Below are 26,135 nucleotides of genomic sequence, written 5' to 3' on the forward strand. Positions count from 1 at the left end.
CACAATGCCCATCAATCGTAGAATTTTTTCCAGATCTCTAACAGCAAAAGGTTAATAACAGAGGTTCAATAAGAAACATTGACTACTACCCTGTCAGGATTGAAAATATGGTTCTACTGCCCAGCTTATGTTATAAAGCATGCTAATCATAAGATTACTGATCACATTCTATTTAATTTTGTTCCTACAAAATTAAAAGCTCATGAGGGTGGGTTGACAGAAAGTGAGGGAGAGAGACAAAGAATGAGAAAGACATATAGATAGTGACAGACACAGAGCAGATTGAGGCAAAACTATTGTCATGTGTAGTCATTAGAATCTATGTTCTTAAGTCTCATGGCCTTCTTACTCAATAGCTTTCAGTTCATTTGCACTTCTCTGGCTAAGAGTAAAACATAACATAACAATGTTGATAGGGCCTCTTATTTTGGAATTTAATATCCCCAATGAAACATAGGAGAGACATGTAATCTATGCCAACCTAGTTTGCACACTTGATGCATTTTAAGGATTTCTTCAGTAATCTTTATTTTTCCCATTATTAAAGCTTAGTTTTATATGTGGTTTGTTTTGAGCTTGCTATTTCCTCAAGGTGATCAATGTGCATTTTAGTACTGTGTATTTAATAAATATAGCTAATACTTAAAGAGAACTCTTTGTGGGTATGTGAATATGTGCCTTTTTTTTTTTTTAATATATGTGGCTTTCTCCTTTCATTCACATCAATCTCTTTTTGCCAGACAAATTTTTCATATGCATAGATTTTCTTGGCCTACCAAATCACAGATCATAGAATCTGAGTTGGAAGGGATATAGTGCCAAGAGAACAATCTAGCAATATTATGATAATATAAATTTTAAAAGAATATGAAAAGACAACTGCATTCACATCAAGTGTATTGCCAATTCTGGTCCAGAAAACAGATGACATAATATATTTTTCTGTTTTTAAAAGAGATATGGAAGCCATGAGACTGGAATATTTCATGTCAGATAATTGTTTTGCTGGTTAGTTTTATTTAACTGTTTTTTCTGTTACCATGAAAGGTTTAAGGGCAGAAATGTATTCCATAAAATGAATGTAGCATAATGAACACCAGATATTAACAAAACCAACACAATAATTAATCAGTATAGGGTAGTGGACTTGGCTCGAATTCCTGGCAAAATTCTAGAGTAATGAAGAAGATGGTTTGTGAACATCCAAAAATTAAAGAGGTGATAAAAAAGAGATAATATTGCTTCATTAGGAACAAGTTAATACAAATATAAAGAAATAAATCAACTGATCAACAAAGATTTATTAAATTAGAAATGAGACATTTATGTATCCAAAGAATTTATATTTTACTTGAAGAAATATCGTGTCAAGAGGTAATTAATATGTGATATGACAAGAAAAAGAATTGAACTTCTATATCTATAAAGAATTCCCAAATGAGGAAATTCTCTTTTCAAAAGTAGTCTGCACATGTTCTGTATTTTTGTTTTAAAGATTTATCCAGGGTCCTATAATCAGCAGGTATCAGAGGCAAGACTTGAATTCAGGTCTTCTTGATTCTGAAGCTAGGTAGGCGATGATGTATGTGGATTACATACACTCTCAATAAGTTCACAATCTAATGAGGGGAGACAACATGCAAACAAATATGTACATAGATACATAAAAGGATAAAGTGAGCTAATCAACAGAAGAAATTATCATTAATAGAGAATATAAAAAAAAATCTTGTAGAAAATAGAATTTTATCTGAAGGAGAGAAAATATTCCCAGCATGTGGGATAGCCAATAAAAAATGCATGGAGTCTGAATATGAAGTATCTTGTGTTTCACTAAATCTCAGAATACACTGACAGGGTAGAGAAGTACAGAGTGAAGGAATAAGGTGTAACAAGGCTGGCAAAGTAGAAGGGGGGCAGCTGATGAAAGGCTTTGAACACCAGAGGATATTCTATTTGATCCTGGAGATGACAGGGAGGCTCTAGAGTTGATTGAATGGGTGGTGGGGGTTTGCGAGGGAAAAAGATGAGGCTCTGGATGACATGGCCCGATTTGAGCTTTAAGATTAATCTGACAGATGAGTGAAGGATATACTAGAGTTAAGAAAGATTTGAGGCAGATTTTTTAACCAGAAGGCTTTATTGTGTGTGTGTGTGTTTTATTTTATTAGAGTAGACTAGGTATGTGATGATGAGAACCTGTATGAGATATGTTATGAAGGAATCCACAGGATTTAGCAATAGACTAGAAATGGAGGATTAGCTTAAGAGGGAAATTAGAAGGAATTAAGAAGAAAGATAATGAGTTCAAGCTTGGACATGATGAATTTAAGATCAATCATTCAATCAATATTCATTAAGTATTCACAATTGGGCTTAATACAAGGGAAACAAAAAGAAGCAAAAGACTAATGAGGGAGACAACATATATATATAAGCTATATTCAGGATAAAGAAGAAATAATTAGCAGAGGAAAGGTGTTGCGATTTAGAGGGATTAGAAAAAGTTTCCTGAAGAAAGTAGAATTTTAGTGCAAACATAATGAAAGACAAAAAAGTTCAGAAGTCAGAGAAAAGCTGGATATAGCCAGAGAAAATGCCCAGAATGGAGAGATGGAGTAGCCTATTTGTGGAACTGTCTAGAGGCAGATATCACTGAATCAAAAAGTATGTGTTGAGGAGAAAGGTGAAAGAAGACTGAAAAATAGGAGGGGGCTAGGTTATTAAGGGTTTAATTGTCAACTACAACATTTCACATTTGATTCTAGAGCCAATAGGGAGCTTATGGAATAGGGAGATAACAAGGTCAGATTTGCACTTCAGTAGCAGAATGGATTAGATTGAAATGAAGAAAAATTTGTGGCAGGAAGACCTACCAGCAACCTACTGAAATAATCCTCGCATGAGGTTTTAAAGGCCTGCACTAGAATACATATAGTTTTGAGATTTCTAAGAGGCATTTGGAGATATGAAAATGAAAGTTAGAAAAGAAAGTTAGAGCTATATAATTAGAACTGATAATCATCAATTATCAGTAATGATAATTGATTCCATGGGAACTGATCAGATCACCAGTGAAACAATCAACAGAATTCTGGTATAATATAATAATCAATGTTAGAACTGTTTTACCTAATTTAAATGACATGTTTCTCTTTTGTGTTAGTAACTGATAATGTTTCCTTTCATTCAAACAATAAATTTTTTAAGGAAATTCTTTGAATTTTTTCAGGACAAGGTTATTAATTAATATTACTATACATAAAATCATATTTCAAATAATATTGATAATTTCAAAATTTTTGGATAGTTTGTCAGATATAATTAGGTGGTTAATTTTTTGTTGTTGTTTGTTTTTTACTTTGAAATGTGGTTGACAGAGACTTCAGGCTAGGAGAAGAATAAGTTTTATTTTTAATTCAATTCTCCTTGAAGCAATCTTATTATGATAATTGTCTGTTTTATGACGATTTCTTTACTTAAAATTAAATAACATAATACCAAATTCAATTAACTAGGAATAGATAAACTAAATTTTGGAGCGATGTACTGAAAGTGAATAAACAAGTGAAGATTCCAGAATCAGTTCTTTGACTTTGGGTTCCCCCTCCCCAGACACAATGTGTAATACATTAATGGCATTTGACATATGTATGAGATAAAGGTACCAAATTTAATATGTATTAAACATTAATACATTTACATTCCCCTCCCTTTTTAAAGAATATAAGTAGAAAGCCTATTTTTTTTCTCCAGCATTCCAGCCTGTTACATGCAAATAAACTACTTTAGAGATCACAATTGTATTCAACAGTTAATCTAATTTTATAAAAGCTCCGATGGATCTCTCATGCTGTACTTTTGGATAAAATTGAGATATATGAGCTAGATAGTAAAGTTAAGTGAATTTAGAAGTAGCTGAAAGACTATCCTATTACTACCACCACCACCCAAAAAATGTGCAAATAGTCATCAATGCTTCAATGTCCACTTGGAAGGGGTACTTTGTGGAACATTCCGGGAATCTGCTCCTGGCCTTGTGTTTAATATTTTTATTAATGATCTGGATGAAGTCACTGGTGACATTTTAATCAAATTTGCAGATGAATGTTACAAGGTATCCCTAGCCACATTAGCCATATAAAAATATGGGAAATTCTTAATAGGCAACCCTGAATGAATGAAACAATGCAGAATGAAGAAAGAAGAATCTAGAGCATAACATGAACAATTACAACAATAATGAAGATGAAATGTATGCTAAATTTTGTTTGAGCTAGATTAACTACAATAAACATCTTGGATCTAGTACAAAGGATGAAACCAGACTTCTGTTTTCTTAGTAAGGAAGTGGAACAATGATGAGAACAGGTAAGCTAGTACTAGACTTTGAAAGACTTTGAAGATGAAGGTGTAAAAAGTTAACATTTAATCCCAGGAGCAATAGAGAGCCATTAAAGGTCTTTGAAAGAAGGACTGATTGTCAGAGTTGACAAGTTTGACTTGGACCATACGAATATTATTTAGGGAATATGTATAAATGATGCATTGAGAGGAAATGGGCTAAGAAAGAAAGAACACCAATATATTTTGGTATTAGTCTAGATAAAAGTTAAAGAAAGAAGACTAGATTGTGGTAATATGTGGGAAATTCCTATTTCCATTTAGTACTCTCTTTCCTTCCCTTCCTTAATGTGAACAACACTCAGTGCTCTTTTCTTAGGTAAGGAGATCAAAGTTAGTAATTTGTTAATTCAAATAAACTAGGAGTTGGTCTACCTATCTGGTCTCTACATAATCTTATTCAAAGTTACTTCTTCCTGCTTAAATTCTAAAACAACAGGAAAAAGTTCCAGAATGAAATAAGTGGGGGATCCTGTGCAATATGTTGTATAAGAGATTCTCATTTATAAGAAGATAAGGTAGCAGTACTATAATGTTATAAATCAGAAGATCAAAGAAGCAAAGTTCAGAGCTACCTCTTCATGAAGCTTTCCTTGAACTCTATCAGTCAGCTTGACCTGAGGATTACAAAAGGCCCTTTCCTCATTAATGAATTTAACATACTACAATATCATATATTTATTTAAGTCTATTATTCTCTAAATGACAAGCTCCATGAAGACAAGGTCTTTGTTTTAGACAAACTTTGTGCTTTGTATACACTAGATGCCTAATAAAGTTTGGTTGAACTGAATTACAATCCTGAAAAGTGGTACAAAGAATGCATAAATTAACATGTCTCCCTATAACCAAGAAAAGGAGAGAAATAAGAGAGAAGATACCATTCTGACACAGAAATGATCTCTTTTGTGCACTTGCAAGACTTCTCATCATTCTTTTTCCTCACAATCCAATGAACAGCCAGCTAAAAGGTAAGCACACTATTCACTTCAAATTTGGGATTTGAATTTCACATCTGTAAAGTCTTGCGCCTGTCACTCCATGCCTGGATCTTTTCCCTTTTCTTTAAAACAAAGGGTTTGACTAGATAATCTCTCAGGTGCCTTCCAGCTCTAAAGCCATTAGCCTAAATCAGAACTGACTGAAAGCACTTCACTGAATACCCAGGAGCAGTTTTCAGTAGTTCACTCATGCTAGAATTGACTGCTTTGAGCCATCCCCAATCTGTGCTGTGGAAAATTCAAACCAGGAAAAGGACTAGCCCTATGCCTGTAGTACATTTTCACTGAAGCATGCATAGCCCAAATCACCAAAACGAGTCTCTTTTCTGATTGCCCAGAACAGAGAGGCTAGAGTGACAAATTCAACTAAGTTGAACCTCTAGGAAAAAAGGCTGTGATATTTCTATTCTTCTAGGGCAAAGGTTCTTAATCTGGAGATCAATATTTTTTCACATTTTGACAAATGTATTTAAATATAACGGGTTTCTATTATCATCCTATATATTTTATTTTAATTTTAAAATAAAATAAAAAAAATTAAAAACATTTTAAACATTTAAAACATGATTCTGAGAAGAAAATTATAGGCTTCACCAGTCTGCCAAAGGCATCTATGACTCAAGAAGAACTTTTGGGAAATGTTTGAGATAGCTACAAATATTATTGTATGTGCATGACTGTACAGCCAAAGATACAGTATCAAATTCTCAGTTTTCCCTTCTTCTCTAAGCTAATTCAATTCATTCCAATTCAACAACCATTTATCACATGTCAAATTCTCTATTATCAAGACTTATGGAGAAAAGTTAAGGAAATTTTTGTCATCAAGGAGTTTATATTCTATTAAGGTAAGAGGAAAACGAAAATGCTACAGATAGTTCAAAAAGAACATAGATAATTAAAAGCTTAATGAATTTACATATAGACCTAAGCCTTACCTTGAGAACATCTCCTTCATGGAGGTCAAAGGTCTTAGCTTTAAGCTGAATCCCTTTTCCTGGCTGAGTTTGGATGGAGTAGATACACTCATGATTGTTATTGTAGTTCACAGGAAAGTTGGGGGACAGCAGGATGCCTTGAGTCCCAGTGACAGATGACCCACATTCAGCTAGAAACAGACATAGTAATAATCATAGATGAGTAATTCCCTACTTTGACAGGAGAATATACAATTCAAAATATCACAATACCCAAATATATTTGCATATAATTGGTTAGACTGTCTCCATTACTCTTTCAATTCCTCCCCCACATCTCTGTTTTATGGAACTCAACTTTTTGAATTCCTAAGTGGCTATTCTCTAGATTGGTTTATAGATTTTCACAGTAAAATGAATGACCGAGATGAAGAAGGGAAGACCACATGAGAACATATATAGCTTATTCAATTTAGAAAGGTTGAAAGCAAAGTCTATAAAATCATGAAAAGGGATGTAAATGGGAACACAATGTTACGGGCTACATTAGGCATAGCAAAATTGAAAGAGAATAGATTTTAAAGCTTAAAGTAGATCATTTCAGGAAAAAATATAAGGAAGTCAAAGTCTTCCCTTTTCATGCTTCTCTGCTTAAGGACCCTGTGCTTATCACAAACCAGCTATTCTGGGCTAAATTATGAATTAATACTTTATTCTCTCAACTAATGTAACATCTATTGAAATGGACATTTTATCTTTCTAAGTTTGTCTCATTTATAGAATGAGGAGGCTAGGCTGAAGTATCTAAGAAACCTTTCAATTTTGACAGTTTATCATTATTTTAATGCATTTTAACAAAGATTTTCTTGGATATATACAGCTTAAAACATCTATAATGGCAGTCAATCTTGTAAGGGTTAATATCAAAATGAATCAAAGAACATACTATGTGAAAGGCCCTGTTCTGGGTGCCACGGATCAAAAGATGAGGCAGTCATTATATTCTCCAAAGGGCCTATTAGGAGAAAGAATACATGTACATAAATCACTAAGTTCTAGAAGAGATTCTTATTTAGAGATAGAATGGAATTCTGAGATCTCTTTTAGTTCAGATTAACATTTGAAAACTATTATTTGCAAAACTAACTTAAACATTATAAAAATAATCATGTAGAATAATTTAAACCAAGAAATTGTAACAAGTCAAAAATAACTTCCTTAAATTATCTATTCGGAAAAAAAATTAGTATATTTGAGCTATGTCTACAACCTGTGATATCAGGTTAAGTGATGACATGCCAATGTCCACCAAAAAAAATCCATCAGTGCCAGCCAACGAGAATAAGGCACAGGACAGACCATGAAAATGAACATAGCCTTGAGTGCAGCTGTCAATATTGTATGCAAAAAATAAGATAGTTTAGTTGAGATTTACATGGTGTCCCTCAAATTCTGTGAGTTCAGCAATAGGCCCTCCTGAGGGACTAATGCAATGGGAACTCTATAACTAGTTTGATATATATATGTGTGTGTGTGTGTGTGTGTGTGTGTGTGTGTGTGTGTGTGTGTGTGTGATTAGTATTGTATAAGGGAGGAATTTAAAGAAAAATAGCATACATTATTCCCCTTCAAGCTTTCTTAAATCCAGTCAACCTGGTGGTCTTATTATTCACCACACATTACATTTTCCTTCCCATCTCCATTACTTGGCTTAAGTTGTCCTCTATATCTTGTATGCACTCCCTCCTAATTCCTACTATTTAGCACACTTAGCATTCTTAAAACTCATCTCAGATGCAACATTCCAAATTAATTCTTTCTGATTCTCTCAGCTGCTAGTACCTTCTGTAAGAAATCCTAGTGAATAAGGAATATTAAGTGAATCTTGGCCATGTCCTGTATGTAAATTTATTTGCTGAGCACATTGGAACGTGCTTTCAGTTTTCTGATGGAATCTCAGGAAGCACATAAAAAAAGGTGGCCATCCTTCTGATGCTTTAATTAATGAGCATCCTTTATTGCAGGCCCGTGTTTACCCCAGAAACTTGGTCTATTCCTGAAGTAAACATAATTCCTCTAAAGGAATGAAAAAATATTCTTCTTGGTAGTCTTGTGATGGAGCATACTATACTTGAGGAGGCTGCTCTATCTCAAGAGTCATGTTATTAAATGAGAATACTTACTATAATGTTCTCAGCCTATAAAATCCCCTTAATGAAAAGGGACTTTGAAGATTTAGTAAGGAAGTACTATATGGTTTGCTTAGTTATGGTTCCCACTCAAGACTCTGAATAGTTGTGACCATGGGTCCTTCCAGCTAAGGTATTCAGATGTTGGTGCTTCCTCTGAGTAGTGATGACGTTTGTTGTATGTTGTTTGTTTCTTGCAGTGTCTTTATCATGACCACTATGTTTATTAATTGTATATTACTTTTATGCTTTGAATTTCTTCTTCCATTATATCTTGTTTAAATAAAAGTTCTGAGTAGTAATAAACTTGAGTCAACCTCCTTTAAGACTATGTCTGTTGAATGTGATTTCTGAACCAAGATTATTCTTACATCTTCCCTGCCACATCTTGACAAATTACCTTGTAATTTATATTGTATAAACTTTAGAGAGAAAATCAGTTTGTTACAGTGGAAAAAATCAATGTCTTTTAAGTCAGGGAAGCTGGATTCTATACCAGTGCTGATACTACTTGTCCTTCTGACACTAGCTACCTTACCTTTGGCAAATAAACTCTCTAGATCTTAATGTCCACATCTCTAAAACTTAGGAGTTCAAATTGATAGCCTCTCAGGGCTCTTCCAATTCTGAATTTATATGAATGGGTCTCTCTCTACAGAATTTAAGCTCCTGGAAACAAGGAATTGTTTAATGCCTTTCATATTATAAGTGCTTAATAAATGTTTGTTAATTGGTTATTGATTAAATCATCACAGGGCTTTAAATGGGGATGCAATGCAGTTCAGTGAAAAAAGCATTGTATCTGGAGTAAAAAAAACTGAATTTGAATTTGAATTCTTGCTCTGTTACTTGTTACCTCTGTGACTATGACCATGATATACATGTATGGCCTCAGTTTCATCATCCATAAAATGAAGATGTTAGAATAGATGACCTCTAGAATCCTTTCCAGATCTATGAACCAACTAACCTCATGGAGAGGTGTCAATTGTGAAATGATGTGTATAATATATTCAACAAAATTATCAACTGCTCTAATGAGCTTCCTACTTGTCTACCCCAATTTCCAAGTTCTACCACATCTTTTCAGAAATGAATCTTTAGGAAAGACCTTTGTCAGGGGACCACAGATCTGAGCTAAGATATAAGGAATTTGATCATAAATCATTACCAACAAACCTTTATCAAGTATCTACTCTATAATGGATTCTGTTTGTATTTGTTCTGCTGGGAATAGAAGAGACATGATCAAGAACTCTTCCTTCATAATTTGTCAATACAAACCAAAATGGAGAGAAGAACATGACCTGCAGAATTTTTACTCAGGAGAAGTAATGGGGTTTTAAATGGACATTTGGCTCCATGGCCTGTACTGGCTTGCTATACGGAAGGAATCTATTTTTTCTTGAGAATAGTGAAAAGATTCATTTAAGGTTTGGCTAGAGATTGTGCTAAAAGCCCCTGGTTCACTAATAGATTACAGTATAGTTATCTATTATACAGTATAGTATGATTCCACCACCTGGAAGTCAGAAAATTTGGGGTCAAATCTTAGTTCCAAACCCCATGGCAATGTAAGTTTCCTCATCTATAAAATGGTGCTAATGATAATTATACAATTTAGTTCATGAGGTTGTTGTGAATAAAACAAACATATATTAGATTATAAATTCCAAGGGTTTCAATCATTTCAACACTGAATCCTCATGGTGCACAAAGTAGGCACCTAATCATTGTTTATTGGACTAAATTAAATTCTATCTAATTAAGATGAACTAAACGAATGTAATAATGTGAACTTCATTATTACTTTCACCTTCTGGTCCTATAGAATTGTCCTGATCTTAAAGTTCTCTTCACTTTCACTCTGGGAAAGAAAAGGATTTGCCTCAATTCACAAAGTAAGATGATTTTCAAAGTCCTTTCCATCTTTAAATCTTATGAAATGGATTTTACCAGCTCAAAATCCAAATGATAAAGTTCAATGGATCAGGGGTTAGAGCTGTAAAGGATTTTTGAGGCTATTTAATTATAACTGATCATATTGCTGATGAGGAATGAGGCCCAAAGAGACTAAAATAATTGTTCAAATTAATGCATTTAGTAAATAGAAAAGAAATAATTTGAACATTGGTCTTCTGATTTCAAATTCAGACTAGAGTATCTCCCTTCTAGATAAGAAAGAACTTCTGCTAATTTCATAAATATGAAAGGTTTACAGGCTAGTCTTAGATCTACTCAGCACAGGAATGAATAATGGAATTTGATCTCAGGATTGAAAGATACTGCAAAAGCTTATTTAGAATGGCCAAACAAGCTGTGAGGATATGAATTTAATGGAATATTACTATATTGTGAGAAATGAGAAATATAATGAATTCAGAGAACCATGGAAAGACTTTTATGAATTGATGAAGAATGAGAGAAGCAGAACTAGAAAAACAATAGACATAATTACTACAACAGTTTAAATGAAAAGAACACAAAGTTAAAATTGAATGCTGTGAAATTCAAAGATTGCTCTTGGCTTTACAGAGTTGAAAAAACTGCCCATTTTCAGAGGTAGGGATCTAAGGGTGTGAAATAGTTCATATACTATCATGTATGTTTGTGTATGTGTATGCATATACACATTCACTAGTTGTTTTCACTAAACTGTTTTTTTTTCTCTTTTGTTATCATAACACATTATAATGGATAGCTTTTTGAGTTTAGGAATAAAGAAGTACATATTAAAAAATAAAATTAATGCAAAAACAGAAGATAACAACAATTTTTTTAAGGATTATTCAAAGAGGGCTTTAATCTTTGCCATATCCAGAACAATGATTTGGAACCTACTTTGAAAGTCTTATTTCCTTAGTTAAGAACCATCAAATGTTTATTAGTTCCCAAGATTACCAGGCTTTTTTTTTTTTTTTTTTTTTTCTTCTCTAACAGAGATTTCTGACATGGCAACTAAAAGTCTTTAGCCTCTTTTTTCTGTTTTGAAAAGTAAAGCTTTCATCATTTCTTTCTTAGGCTTGAAGATAAGTATAAAGGATTACCTTGAATTTCTAGTCTCTAGCTAGAATTATGTCATTTTGCTCCCTTTTCCTCTTAAGTATAGCATTGATAACTAGTTCTGATCAACCTCCCTCTCCTATTTCCTCAGACACTGGCTTTCTAAGATAAGAACATATTTTCCTCTCACCTTTGAAAATGTCTTCTTAGGGAAGGATTCTACCTGTAGTGAGTAAGCAGGCTAGGAGAGCATATATATACATATGGATATGTTGGTTGGGATGTCTTGGAGGGCATGAGAAAAAGAAAGGATGTTATAACAGATCAAGGATTGTCTTGCCTGTCCTTATTAGAAAATATTAGCCAAGCAAAATGAAAGCACATGACCACCTACCAACACACCTTGGCAGAGCCGAACTCCACACCCGACGTCTGCCCCCAAGACATGTGATTCGGGCTACACCCTCAAGTCGATACCCTGGGAAGCAGGAAAAAGTCAAGACGTCGCCCACTCCAAACTGTAAACCTTTCCTGATACTGTATGCTGGGACCTCCGGCTCCTCACAGGGTTCCAGGTCATATTCTAAGAAAAATTTAAAAAGACAGAGAAATACATTCAGAAAGAAATACATAGACATACAAATACAACAAAATGCAAGAAGTATAATTAAAGATAAAAATTAAGAGAAATAGAAGAAATAGAGAAGAACAGGAGATGAATGAGATATGGAAAAGGAAGAAGTACAGAAAGATGGTCAGAGAGGACCAGAGAGAAAGAAGAGAGGAAGAGAAGAAAGAAAAAGAAAGAAGAGAAGGAAGAGGAGACAGAAAATTAGATATAGAGAGAAACACACAGAAAGAGAGAGAGAGAGAGAGAGAGAGAGAGAGAGAGAGAGAGAGTGACAGAGAGACAGAGGACAGAGAGAGACAGAAAACACAGAAAGAGAGAGAGAAAGGAGGAGAGAAGAGAAGAAGAAAAAGAAAGAAGAGAAGGGGGAGAAGAAAATTAGATAAAGGAAAAATGTAAGAATATATTTTTGGATTATATGTATTATCCCCTGTAAATTTCTTGTATTTTTTAATTACTGAAGTATATATACAACGATTTCATCACTACAATCTAATCCATCTCTTCATCTTATGGAAGGAACCATGCTCTAACTTGTTCTTTCTGTACTCTCATAATCCAATTAGCTTCTTCACTGAAAGAGTTTGTCCGAAAGAAGATGAGGAATAGGAATAGGTCATATTTTAAAAGAAAATGGAGAGGGCAATATTTAACCCCCAAAAAGAAGTTCTAACAGAAAAATCTCAGGAATTGTAGTACTATATGTGAAATTATTGTCTAGTGAGAGATATATGCCCAATTTTTTTCACATCACAGCAAGTGATTAGTCCCTTCTATGTATAAATAAGATTGGCAATCACTAATAGCATCTCCCAATCTTAAGAAACATCTCTAGATTCTGAGTTAGGATAATTCACTAAAGTAAGGGGTTTAGAATGTGTAGCAATAGTTTAAAAAAATCCCTCAAACTTCACATTAGCTTCAAAAGCAAAAGGTGACCAAACTATCTACAATATTGGTGGCAAGTGAGTAGTCAGTATATGATCCAAGTCAAGGTGAGAGCATGCTTCTCATAAGGTAGCTGGTTCATGGTCAAGAAGGCCACAGGTCTAGGCCCCATGAGGCAGAAATTTCTCCAATACACAGGGAAGACAATAATTGTTGTATCTCTCACTTTACCAGGCAGGTCAAGGACAGATCCAGGACATCTTAATAGCCAACAAGAAAACTTCTCTGCGTGATAGGAGGGAAGTGGAGATTCAACAAAGTTAAAGAATATAATTTCTAAAGCTCTAGTCCAACAGCCCTGCTATGCAAGACTGGAGAAATGTAATTACAGAGATATATTTTATTACCACTACTCAAGCAAGGATGAGGAAGCTAAAAGAAAAAGACTTTTAAAAAACCCAATAGATTAATTTTCTCATATTTATTGTTATCAGGGGTTTGCAAAATGGAAAATCCAATGACTAGAGAAGAATATGGAATTCCTGTTTTCTAGGGCATAGAAAAGTTTTCAAAGCAAATCAAATTGCTAAATACTGAATAAAAGAACATAGATAATTCTTAAATGCTCCAAATGAAATTTTACAATCACATTCCTGCTTGATAAATATATGTTAAGAAATTCTTCTTTGTATCTAACCCAAAGGCCTCAATCACATAGCAATAAAAAATTTTTATTGAGATTTTTCAAATTAATTTGGAAAACTATTAGGAGGAAAAAAAAAAGATCACATTTAACTTCAGGAATCTACAAACTCTTTACCTGAGAAAGTGATGTTGAATCCTTCATATGACATGGAGAAGTCAGAAACAAAGCGAATTTGGGCTGTAAAGTTGCCATAGAGTCCAGCACTTATTGGGGCAGGAAGCCGGGAACCTGTTAGCTGCTTAAGTGGCTGTGTGAAGCTGCCATTCTCAGTGATAAGTAGATAATCATGGCCACTCTCCAAGTGAAAAGTATGGAAAGTGAAGTAAACACCTGTAAAAAGGAACCCGGGGAACAGGGTTGAGGGAGATCAGAATGAAGAGACAAAAAACAGTTACTGAATCAGTCTTAAACCAGTTGTGAATCTCAACTTTGCTCTAAGGGAAGAGAGATCCACATGTTCCAAAGACTTTGAAGATTATTCTGATTTGCAAATAATTTCTATGTATACACATGTATCCCCATTATGCAAATCTGGAAAACCCATGAAAAAATTACCTGCTGTGTCAACTGCCTCCTACTATAGTTTCAGGCCCCTATATTCACACCTTCATATATGTATTTATATATTCACAATGTATTCAGCAAAGACATACTCTTCTGTACAGGCAGAATTGCAGATGAACACATCTTAAAATCCAAGGGCTTTAAGCTTTAATTTTTAGTTGATTTAGACTATCTTTAGGATAATAAAGATAGGATAATAAACCATCCATGATATTTAGTTTAGGAAAGAACTTTTGTTTCCTAAACTATCTCAATATCTATTCAATAATTATGTACATTTTTCTGTGTCCTATCCTTCATATACATGAACATAGCCATCAGACCTTTTTGAAATGATGAAATTATCCATTCCAAAGCTGCATATAAATTCTAATGAAGTGGTTAGTGCTGCTCCTTCCATGTAGTCTAGTGGGTTAATTGTTTCCAAATGTCAAGAAGCAATTTCTTACAAAAGCATAAATGCAATACTTTGCTATGTTCATTCCCTTCTAGGCACTTAGTTGGGAGGCATGGGTGGGGAAGGGAAGGACATGAAATATGGCCAGAAATATGCTCAAAACATAGCAAAAGGACATAGTAAATTTCTTGAATATTTAGAATGATCATCTAATAAAAATCCAGATCATTTAGTTAAAATTCAAAATGACTATAAAGGAGGCTGTTGTCATCTGGTTAGTTCAACATCTACTTGACTGTCTCTATTCCCTCATAAACAGAAATACAGAGCAATTGAGTGCTGATGGAGAGTACACTAATGACTGAAAGATAAAGAAAGGCCTCATTTCTGAGGCTGAAATTAAGCTGATTTTTGATAAGATCTAAAGATTCCCCCCCAAAAAAAATATGGAAAGAATCATGGAGGCTTACCCTATGTAAAGGCCTGAAGTGGGAAAAGGACTGTGACATAGGAAAATAATATGTAATATGGCTAAAATCTAGACTAGGGAAGGGAAGGCCATATTTCCAGTATAGAATGATTAGATGGAATCAAATTGTAAAGAGTTTTAAACAAATGTCATTGACACCTCTTACAGTCTCCTACCACATTATTCTCTAATTATCTCCATCCAAAGGAAGTCTGGACAGCATCTTTTGAATTTTAACAGGTGAATATTTTGCTTTATTCTTGTTGTGGCAGACGCCTTAGCTAAGATAATCCAGGGCTTATATAAAGCCAAACACTAAATGAAATGTAGCAGAGTAACCACAAATGAGAGTCTGTAGAATTAAGGGAAGAATGAGAATTAACCATTGCAGAAGGGTTAAAAAAAGAGAAATGAGTGAAGGTGGAGGATTGGGGGACTAGAAGAGCAGGTAGGAGAACAATTTCAGTAACATGGTAGGAATGACTAGAAGAAAACACAGAGAGAAGTAGGAATATTAACAGTAGCCAATTTCAAAAAGTATAATAGTAAAGTGGAGGGAAAAGATAAGACAGTAGTTAACATGGCAGAGAAAATTCGAAGGAAAAAGCTGGGCAGATCTAACTATGTTTTGTTTTGTTGTTCTTTGCTGAGGTTGTGATTTATAAGGGTCACACAGCTAGAAAGTGTTAAGTGTTATTGAACTCTGGTCATCCTGACTTAAGGGCTGGTGCTTTATCCACTGCACTACCTCTCTGCCCCATCTAATCATGTTTTTAAGGGCATATGAGAGTCAAGTGAGAAATGTGATTATGAGACAAGGAATGAATACTATAACAAGATTCTGGAAGAAGCAGGAGGAAATAAGACCAAAGTCTTAGATGAAAGTATTAACTTTAAAATGTAGTAAAAAAAAAAAAATATATATATATATATATATTCTTCTGTGATCAAAGGAAAGAGAGGACAAAGCAAAGCAATACATATTCACTAGGTGCCTGGTATTGTGCTAAGCAATATATATATACAAACTAAAAATGAGAGTCTCTGCCCTCAAGAAATTTATATTCCAATAGGAAAAGGTACCACACTAAAAAAGCTAAAAAGCCAGTCAGAATGTATCTAATTTTAAAAAGCCAAGAATACAATTTAGGAAGAGAAAGTTAACCTGCATGAATCTCCTCCCAAGGGCCCAGGACAAACTCACAAAAAACAGAACTGGGCTAGAATGGACAAAGGTTCCAAGGTAAAAAAAAAAAAAAAAAAAATCTTCAGAATGAGAACAAGAAGTTTTAAAAAGTAGAAGAGTAGAACTGGAGAACTCAATCACATGGCATTTAAAATTCTAGGTAATAGAGATGACCATGCCATTGACTATAAAAGTAGGGAATAAGAATGTGGTTGAGGACATAGCAGAAATTGTTTACAATGAACCTGGTAAGAAAAGAGGTCATAAATCAATTACAAAAACAAGAACAATTATCATTTAACAAAAATCATGGGAGAAATTATATGACATAAATTTGTGGTGAGAAAAATCAATTGCATTTCATGGCTTTCTCCAGAAACACATAGTCGTTTAGGAGTCAAAGTAGAGGAATCAAATATTAGGGGATACCAGGAGTTAAGGATTAAAAATGTTCCAGATTTAAAAGAGAAATGATTGGTGAAAAAACATAAGATCAAAATTGGGCATGAAGGTAAATGAAGACAGTAGAGTATATAGGTTTGGAGATTAGTATTAAGCCAAAAAACCAATGTTACAATAAGGATGAAACGTAATTTTATTTGAGAGTAGGCTATAAAAATGGAAATGTGGAAAGATAAAAGTTTGTGGTCTAAGAGTCAAAATTCAAAACGTGAGGAAAAAGTATAAATCTGTAAAAAAAATTATGTCGTGACAGTATATGAAACAGTATGAGATTGAAAAATTAGGTAGGCAGGCTATCTGATAGGTAGCTCATATGAAAAACAAATTTCCCAAGGATAAATCACTTTCCAGAATCAATAAGAAATTTAGTAAAGCAACTTGGACATTGTCAGATAATAGGAATGAGAAAATAGATATATATAAAAAGACTACACAGATTTGAAAGGTGAAAGAGTTAGTAAGGAATGGAGGTAGCAAAATGTGCCAGTGTTGGCAAAGAGCTTGGCAATACTGTCTCTTAGCTTTGTTAGGAAAAGAAAAAACAGACATCAATGAAGATGTTTGGAATGGTTTTTTAAAAAGTTGATTCAAAAATCTATGGTTAATAGTCTAATCTGAACATTTAATGTAACATAGCTCTTTCAAATTTGCAAAGTTCCTTCCAAAATTACAGTTTGATCATAAACTTTGTAAGGTAGGAGCTATTATTATTTTTCATTTTATAGATAAGGAAAATGAAACTGAAAGAGGTTAAATGTCTTGTCCAGGATCACATACTTATTTAGTATGAGAATCTGAACTCAGATGTTCTTGACTCCAAGTCCAACACTTGTGGACTTGGGATGTGGGTGGGGAATTTGCTGAGAAAATAGTAAATGTTCCATTTGCAATCACATTTCAAAAGATGTATTGTCTTAATAAAGGTAAACATTGCTTTAAAATATTTCCCCAAATTTCATAGATAATTCCTCAAAGGGCATTTCATCTTTGTTCTTTTGTGAAGGCCAAATCATTGATCTGAGAGTCAGTCCTACTTTAGGCATTTCATTCAATCTAAGACCTCTGAATACTACAGGTTTCAGTTTGCCCATCTACAAAATGGTAAGAAGAAGCAACATCTCTCCCTGTATCAAAACAAAGAGTGAGGGGAAAAGGGATAAGCTTTCCCCTCATGGTATCATTAGTATCCTAGACACATTAACTACTTAAGCTAAGGAATAAATTTCTTTGAATAGAACATGATATTTATGGGTCTTAATCCCAGGGCATTTCGAATCAATAAGAACAATAATAATAGCTGGTTTTAGATAGGATTTTTTAAAAAAAGTTTTCAAAGCATATTATATGTCATTTTATCCTTATGACAACCTCATGAGATAGTATTATCTCAGTTTTACAAATGAAAAGTCATAGAAAATTTTAAAAGTCTTACTCAGGTTAATACAAAGAGCAAATGTCTCAAGCATAATGTGAAACTATGTCTTCCTGACTCTAAGCCCTGTACTTCAAACACTATGACTACTTCTTAGATAATAATCTATTTGATGAACCTCTCTATATGCAGAGGTTATCTTACAAATCTAAGTATATTTTTAAGCTATTAAAGCTTTTTAAAAATAATATTTTATTTGGGGGCAGCTAGATGGCACAGTAGACAGAGGACCTGTCCTAAAGTCAGGAGTACCTGAATTCAAATCTAGTCGCAGACACTTAACACTTCGTAGCTATGTGACCCTGGGCAAAATCACTTAACCATAAGTGCCTCAGCAAAAAATAATCATAATAATAATATTTTATTTTTCCAAATACATGCAAAGATAGTTTTCAACATTCACCTTTGCAAAATCTTTTACTCCAAATTTTTCTTTCTTTCTTCCCTCTTTCTTTCCTCCTCAAGATAGCAAAAGCTAATCTTAAAAAAATTTTGGAACACCTATATAATTAAAGATGCAATATAGTAGAGGGAGAAACAAAAGATTATGTGAAGGGATTTTGGTAGATTTGAGAACTGTTTGAAGATTGAGACCATCAAACAGTACTAGGGGATATCTCTAGGAAGGTAAGGAACCTGTGAAAGACTGTGCCAATCCATTCCAGATTCACAGTCAGAAACCGGCATCCTGTGAATTAGTAAAACAGTATGAGTTCCTACATGCCAACTGGGAAAAAGTTGACTTAAATGATGGTAGTACCAATCCCAAGGCTCACTCAATGCTACATATGCTCTGTTTTAGCTCAGACAGGATGCTGCTCACTTACTCTCCATGCCAGATACCTGCCATCTCCCGGTAATTCTACACTATATGACCCAAAGGAGACTATAAAGACTGGGGAAAAGGCTATGACTTGTAGCAGAGGTTCCTCTAATGGATTATATCTATTATGTAATCAGATATGCCCCACTTTAGAAAGACATTTTGCTAGTAAATCTCCAGAAAATTTTGAGGCTCACCTTTGCCATGTGATGTTTCTATCACCCAAGTGCAGTTCAAGTTGTTAGGATAGAAGTCAGGAAAGCCTGGTGAGAGGATAGTACCACTAGAGCCTTGGATGAAGCCACCACAAAGAGCTGCAGGAACAGGAGAAAGGGGGCCATGAGAGGAAGAAAGAATGACTTATATGTTTTCAGAAAGTCCAAAGTGACTACACCAGTTAGAACCTAGGACTACACCTGGTCCTCTCCATACTTCTCTAGTCCTACACACACGCAGATGGAGGAAAAAAAAAAAAAAAAAAAAAAAAAAACCAAGATCCACTCTCCCAGTTTCCCAACTTACCTTCACAGCTAGGGAGGGCTCGGCTCCACTGAAAGTTGGGCTCACACTCCAGAGCCTCAGCATCGCTTAGAGTATAGCCAGAGTCACAACTAAAAGTCACCAAAGCACCAACATAGAAGTCATTTCCATGACGATGACCATTCACAGGGATCCCGGGATCTAAACAGTGGTCTGACTGTATTGTCACAGCTGGAACAGAGAATCCACAGCTAAAAGAAAGGACTCACAGATATAGCAAGGGACTCACAGCTGAAAATGGTATGTTACAGTCAGAATAATCTAATGTTATGACCTAGGCTTAGACAATTTAGTTTGTTAATTATTTGGGGGAAGTGAAGAATAGGGATGGAGAGAGAAGTGGTACAAATAAAAAACTATGCTTTCAAGGGTTTCTACTTATCAGGGTACCCATGATCCAACAGTAATATATCCTTAGGGTAAGAAAGTTCTCAGACATATACAACTATAGAAAACTCCCTTGTTAGTCCCATTGTTTCCCAGACAATCTGGTCAAAAATACACATTCAGCATTCAAGAAGTACAAATGCCAAAACTTTTTTTGAATTATTTCTGAAGAAAGAGCATCGGAAAGTACAATTATTTTTTTTTCTTCAATCAGCAAGTATTTATTAAGTACATATATGCCATATATTGTATTAGGTAACAAAAAGAAACAGTCCCTTTTCTCAAGGAGCTTATATTCAATCAGAGGAAATAATATTATAAAGAATACAGAGTTGTACAGGATTATAAAGAGTAAATACAAAGGGTGATTCATTTTTATATCTCTTCTTCAAAGTTGTTCAGTCCTTTCTGATGAGAACTCCAAAACAGCTTGTGAACTCTAAACCAGCTTATTTTCAGGAATCACTAAAAAGTAACTGAGTATCCTGTTCCTATTATCAATTATAATCAGGTCAGTTTTCCCAGACTGTTATCATAGAGTGATGTGAAGCTGGAGTCCATTGTTCATCCATCCAACCTGTCTCTAACCTCTGAGATTGTCATGATTAGAATATTGTTAGACAACCAAAATTTTCCCTGGGACCTCCCCTTATTCCCTGCCTGCCCCTCCTGCTCCCAGACACTTTAAAAGGAAAATACAATTGTAATACAGGAAGGAAGTAATTAAGATTCTACCAGTGCATTGCAAAGTCCCCAGAACTTAGCCAGCCTATGTACCTACCTTCTCTCTGCTTGTCAGTCTGGTCATTTTGATCAAAGACTAGCACTATTCATATTATACAATTTCTCTAAATGTCCAAGTTAATTGCAGGTTCCAGAAGTGCTAATATAATTTTTTTGTTTCTCACACTCTAGCTATTCCCTTTGCTAAAAAGAGAAATATCTCAAAGAAATGAGTTAATACTATGCACAATTCCACCTGGATACTTATCTCCTTCTGAGCTCTCAACTCATGCAGTCCTCTCAGACAGCAGCCATAACACATCACTATTTTCTGAACTCTTCAAAGCAATTTCTTTTTGTTCTATTCTCAGAGAGAAGAATTACTTGCTATCACACTTGCATGTGGGCAAGGTAAGACCAAGCAATTGTTCCTCCCAACAAAAAGATTCAGAGACATGCTGGCAAATCTGCAGTACTGAGTAAACAGTAGTTGGTTCAGGTATATCCTTTAAATATAAGACATAAAATGATATAATGGGAGGGTAATGTATTGGTAATACTAAATACACCTTTGTTCTAATCCTGGCTCTATTATCAATTCACTGTGACCTAAGTGGGTCACTTTCCTCTCTGAGCTGACCCAGTGAAAGATTGGGTACAGTCACCATCTTCACCATTAGGTTATCCACTTCCCCTCCCTTGCAACACTCACTCTCATATCGGATCTGGAAGCCAATGTCCGAATGGCTCTTGTCGGTAGAGAAGAGGAGATAGAGGTAGTTGCTAGTACTGATGAGGAACTGGGGAACTTGGGTCCCATGGTATACCCCTATCAAGGGTGATGAATATGTTCGTCCATCTCGGACCTCCAAAGTATCATAGTTGACCTCTGTTTTAAATCTGCCAGGAAACGAAAAAATAATCTTATTTAAATAATGAAGTTCTCATCCTTTGAGAATGACAAAAATCCTAAGTTAGAAAGAGGTTTCTTGTTCAGGAATTGAAGGGAATAAGATAGACTCAGAACTACATTCCAGTTCTGAAATTCTGTGATTTCTTTGTGAATTTAGGTTTCTGGAAAGAGGAATGCATTTGGGAAGACTAGTTTGGATGGTCTTTGTTATAAGTTGTTCTGTTGCATTCAAGAAGCTCTAAGGCCCAGATCTGTGATCACTGCAAAGTTTGGGACCAACATTAGCTATGTATCCTGGGACTCAAAATTCTCCTTTTCAGAATTAGGAAGACACCTTTCTGAAGTCACAGAAAAATCTCATTTTCTCTTTCCCCTTCCCCCAAAAGTCCCTTCTTGTCCTTCCCATGTCAAGTTATGTTCATAAGTACCTGTCAAAAGTGATTTTGATGGGGTATCCTGGCTGAGCTTCAATCACCCACACGCAATTCAGTGCATCCTTGTAGAAGCCAGGCCAACCAGGAGAAAGGATAGTGCCACTGGGAGATGTCAAGTGACCACCACAGGGTGCTGTTGAGGAGAGGCAGGAAAAAAGTCAATAAAGATCTCAAATTGATTAAATTAAAGTAAAAAAAAAATTATTAGTTCTTTCCAAGAAAAGAACTTCATTGACTTTGCCCAATCACATTATCTGGGACTTATAGAGGTTAAAAGGAAGATAAAATGAAAATAAGAAGACCAAAGTTTAAGTAGCCTCCATTTATTTTGTCACTTATCACTCTGCTGCTAGAATCTGTCCTCTCTGATTAATTCTCAATACAGCTGGTAAACTGTTCTGCTCTGCTCTGCTCAAAAAGCTTCATTGGGTCCCTTTTGCCCCTAGGTCATATAAAATATAAATTCTGCTACTTGGCATTTAAAGCCCTTCACATCTTGGCTCCATACTACCTTTCCAGCTTCAGTGGACAATACTCCCCTTTACCTGCTATTCCACTTAAACTGGTTTATTTGGTATTTCCCATACGTGACATGCTATCTCCCACCCCCAATCTAGAATGCTCTCCTCTATTCCCTAATTCATCTTCACTTCATAAAATCCATCTTTTCTGATGAACCTCTATTGCTAGTGCCCTTCCCCAAAATTACATTGCAAATATTTTGTATTCTGTTCATGTAACCATAGAATGTGAGTTCCTTAGGGTTAGAAACTATTTCATTTGTGACTTTGTATCCCTATCATAGTCTTTATAGCATAGTATTTATGATAAGCAGAGAAGTTTGGACTAGTCATTAACATGATAAAACAGATCTTCTAAAGCTTCTTGAGCCGAGGAGCAGCTTGAGGAAAGCACTGATTTGGGAAGACTAAGCTGAGAATCTGTACAGGATGAACCAAAGGAGGAAAGAGGCTAGAGATCAGGAGATTGGGTTAGTACTCCAGACATTGGTTGATGGGTAGGAGCAGGATGGAAAAGGATAGATAAGAAAGGTATTACAGGGGAAAATCAATAAGGTTTGGTAATTATCTAGATAAAGGGATGATGAGAATGGATGATTAAAAATGACTCTTAAAATTTCTAATCCAAGTGATTAGAGAGAATAACACTATCATTCATTTGGTTAAAAGTGGAATTTTGGAAAGGAAGCTCCATGTATAGAAGCATGAGCTAGCTATCTAGCTATATCACCATTTTATCTATATTTATTGATCTATAAAAGAAGTAATACAGTACAGAATAATTTATTCTTCCTATTAATTTATTAATACAAATGTGACCTGAGACAAATCACTATCCTCTTTGGGACTCTGTTTTTTTCATCTATAAATAGAGGGATTGGCCCTTTTGCCAAACTTAGAGTCAGGAAGACCACCTCCTGAGTTCAAATCCAGTCTCAGATATTTCCTCTCTCAGCAATCCTGGGCAAGTCACTTTACCTTGTGTGACTCGGTTTCCTCATCTGTAAAATGAGCTAGAAAAGGAAATGGCTTTTCCAGTGTCTTTGCCATGGAAACTCCAAATGGGATAAGGAACAGTCAGACTGACTCAAACAATTAAATATCAACAAAATGATCAAGCTGCCAAGAACTTGCTATAACCTACAATTAAGTTGTAAATCTTCTGCCTAGTATTCAAAGTCTCTTTCTTAATTCCCAACAATCATCCCCCTCCAGCTCTTATACCTTTTTTCCAACCTCAGATTTTGGTCTGCTTCAATTTCAAAGTCAATATCTTTACTGCAGTCCACAGGCACTCCGTGCTCAAACCTATAGCCATGCTTTTATGATATATATTTTAGGATATATCTTTCTTTAGTATTGTTTCAGGTATATAATCTCTTTACTAAGAGTTCAGTAAATACTAGTTGTCCCATGCATGGGGTCATGAAAAATACCTTAAACTGGAAGTCCAGAGATCTGTATTGCTAGTTCTGGCTTTGATACTATCTCTGTACAAGTCATTCACCATCTCTGAGCCTCATTTTGTTCATATAAATATTTGCAGTATCATGTGCTAGGCACTCTGCTAAATATTGGGTATGCAAAGAAAAAGAAAAAAAAAAGTCCCAGTTCTCAAGGAGCCTATAATCTAAAGGAGGAAAGAACATACAACAACTATGTACAGGTAAAATATGTATAGGATAAAGTGGATATAAACTTGGAGGGAGGGAAAGCACTAGCAATAAGGGGAATTAGGAAAGGTTTCTTGAAAGGTGGAATTTTCTTGAAAGAAAGCTAGGATGCTTGGTTAATGATCTTTAGTGAAAAGGAGAATGAAAATTGTAGGTATCCAGATAGGATAAACAATCTAGAGAAAACACTCAAACTACAGCTTGTCAGGTTCTCAAGATTACAAGAGAAAAACACATGGTGTCAGGTCTCTGAATTATCTTTCTACCTAAAGTCAATGTAGAGGCCTTGGAAAGAGAAAATCCATCTCGATATGCTTTGGGTTCTGAAGCACTGGGGAGGCATTTTAGCAAAAAAAAAAAAAAAAAAAATGACTTCTCCTATCAAGACTTACCAAATGCCTGAAATTTTATCATCACCCTAATAATAGATTATCTTTTATAGTTATATAGCACTTTATAACTTAGAGAGCACTTAAACATCTACTATCTTGTCAGAGCCCTTTTTATAGAGGAGGGCACTGACATTTAAGAAAGTAGAGTGATTTGTCCAAGGTCACGGTTATCAAGTGGCAAAGATGGAAAAGAAGCTATCTCTGCTAAATTCATGTCCAGAATCATTTTTATTATAATGAGCTACCTGACCTTACAGCTTATTCCTTGGGGCATAGTGTTCTGTTCTAAAACATAAGTCTCTAAGGGAGATATGCATTCATCATTACCAGCCACAATATGTACTGAATAATTTTAACATGGTGCAAGGCAGAGGGATCTTTAAGAGGTGCATGAGTCATTTAAACTTCGTTGATCAAAATTCTCCTGTGACAACTGGAACACACACCCTTCCCAGATTCCTACAATGAAAACCACATCCCTTGCAGAACATAGGTACCTTCACATCGAAGCACAGCATTGTTCCAAACCACACTGCCCTCCTTTAAGATGCAAGTCACTGTCTCTGAGCCATGAGTCCCCAGGAAGCCCTCATCACAGAGAAAGGAGATGGAGCTGCCCAACTGGAGGCTGTCACCAAATCGTTTGCCATTCACAGGAACACCGGGGTCAGGGCACTCGTTGTGTCGGAATGCTGTGTAAGATGGAGGCTGGTTAGCCTGGGTTGACTCCAGAAATAAAGCCACCACATCATAGTCACCAAGCCCGGACCTCCGCCAATGCTTTCCCCAAAGCCTGCAATGGAGGGGAAGACAAAGTAGCCTTCTTTCCACCTCCCACTCTAAAACTGGGTCCAGCCCAGGAATGAGGTACTTGATTATAGAAAGAGGATTTTTTTTTCCTAGAATCTATCAATTCAAGATCGACTGAATAAATTATAAGTTCAAATCTATTGCCCACTTCTCAAATCATCCATAATATTATAACATATCTCCACAGAAGATTAGACATGGTGGTTAACAAGAGAAAAGTAGTCTAAGTAATCTCACCTGTTTTCCCTTCCTCCAAGAGAGGAATTATTTCAGCCACCCCCAAGCAGATAAGAATGGTTCCTTAAAATAAAGATATTTCAACACTCTGTAAATAATTCCCTTGCCTCTCTTTGTCACTTACAACTGTGGTCTTCTAAAAACAGATCTCATGATCTTTAGCATGTTTCCAATGGAAAACTTGTTTTGTGCCTGAATGACCTGATAGTTCATGGAAGAATCTAATTTTTCTTTATTCTTTTTTAAATTTTATTTTTACATTCTTGAAATTTTGTGGTAAGGAAAGCTCTAAGATAAATAGAAAAGCTGTTTTAGTCTGACTCAGAAAGTAAAAAACCTAAGGCAAAAACTTAGTAAACTTTGTCACTGGCCATTAGATGGGAGAACTATAATTGTTGCCGCTAGCGATTTTGATGAATTCCCAAGCCTTGAATGA

At 35.1% G+C, this 26,135-nt stretch overlaps 1 protein-coding gene across 1 annotated transcript in view; it reads right to left on the reverse strand.

Annotated features, from left to right (window-relative positions):
• The window catches only part of CSMD2 (CUB and Sushi multiple domains 2), a 988,708-nt gene that overhangs the window by 254,207 nt on the left and 708,366 nt on the right, over nucleotides 1-26,135 (reverse strand). The window contains 8 exon segments of the mRNA XM_074305059.1: nucleotides 6,344-6,513; nucleotides 11,909-12,097; nucleotides 13,851-14,066; nucleotides 19,267-19,383; nucleotides 19,592-19,780; nucleotides 21,432-21,619; nucleotides 22,061-22,199; nucleotides 25,150-25,344. Of these exon segments, the coding sequence (XP_074161160.1) occupies nucleotides 6,344-6,513; nucleotides 11,909-12,097; nucleotides 13,851-14,066; nucleotides 19,267-19,383; nucleotides 19,592-19,780; nucleotides 21,432-21,619; nucleotides 22,061-22,199; nucleotides 25,150-25,344 (1,403 nt within the window).

Source organism: Sminthopsis crassicaudata, chromosome 3 (assembly GCF_048593235.1).
Source record: "Sminthopsis crassicaudata isolate SCR6 chromosome 3, ASM4859323v1, whole genome shotgun sequence".
Taxonomy (NCBI): Eukaryota; Metazoa; Chordata; class Mammalia; order Dasyuromorphia; family Dasyuridae; genus Sminthopsis; species Sminthopsis crassicaudata.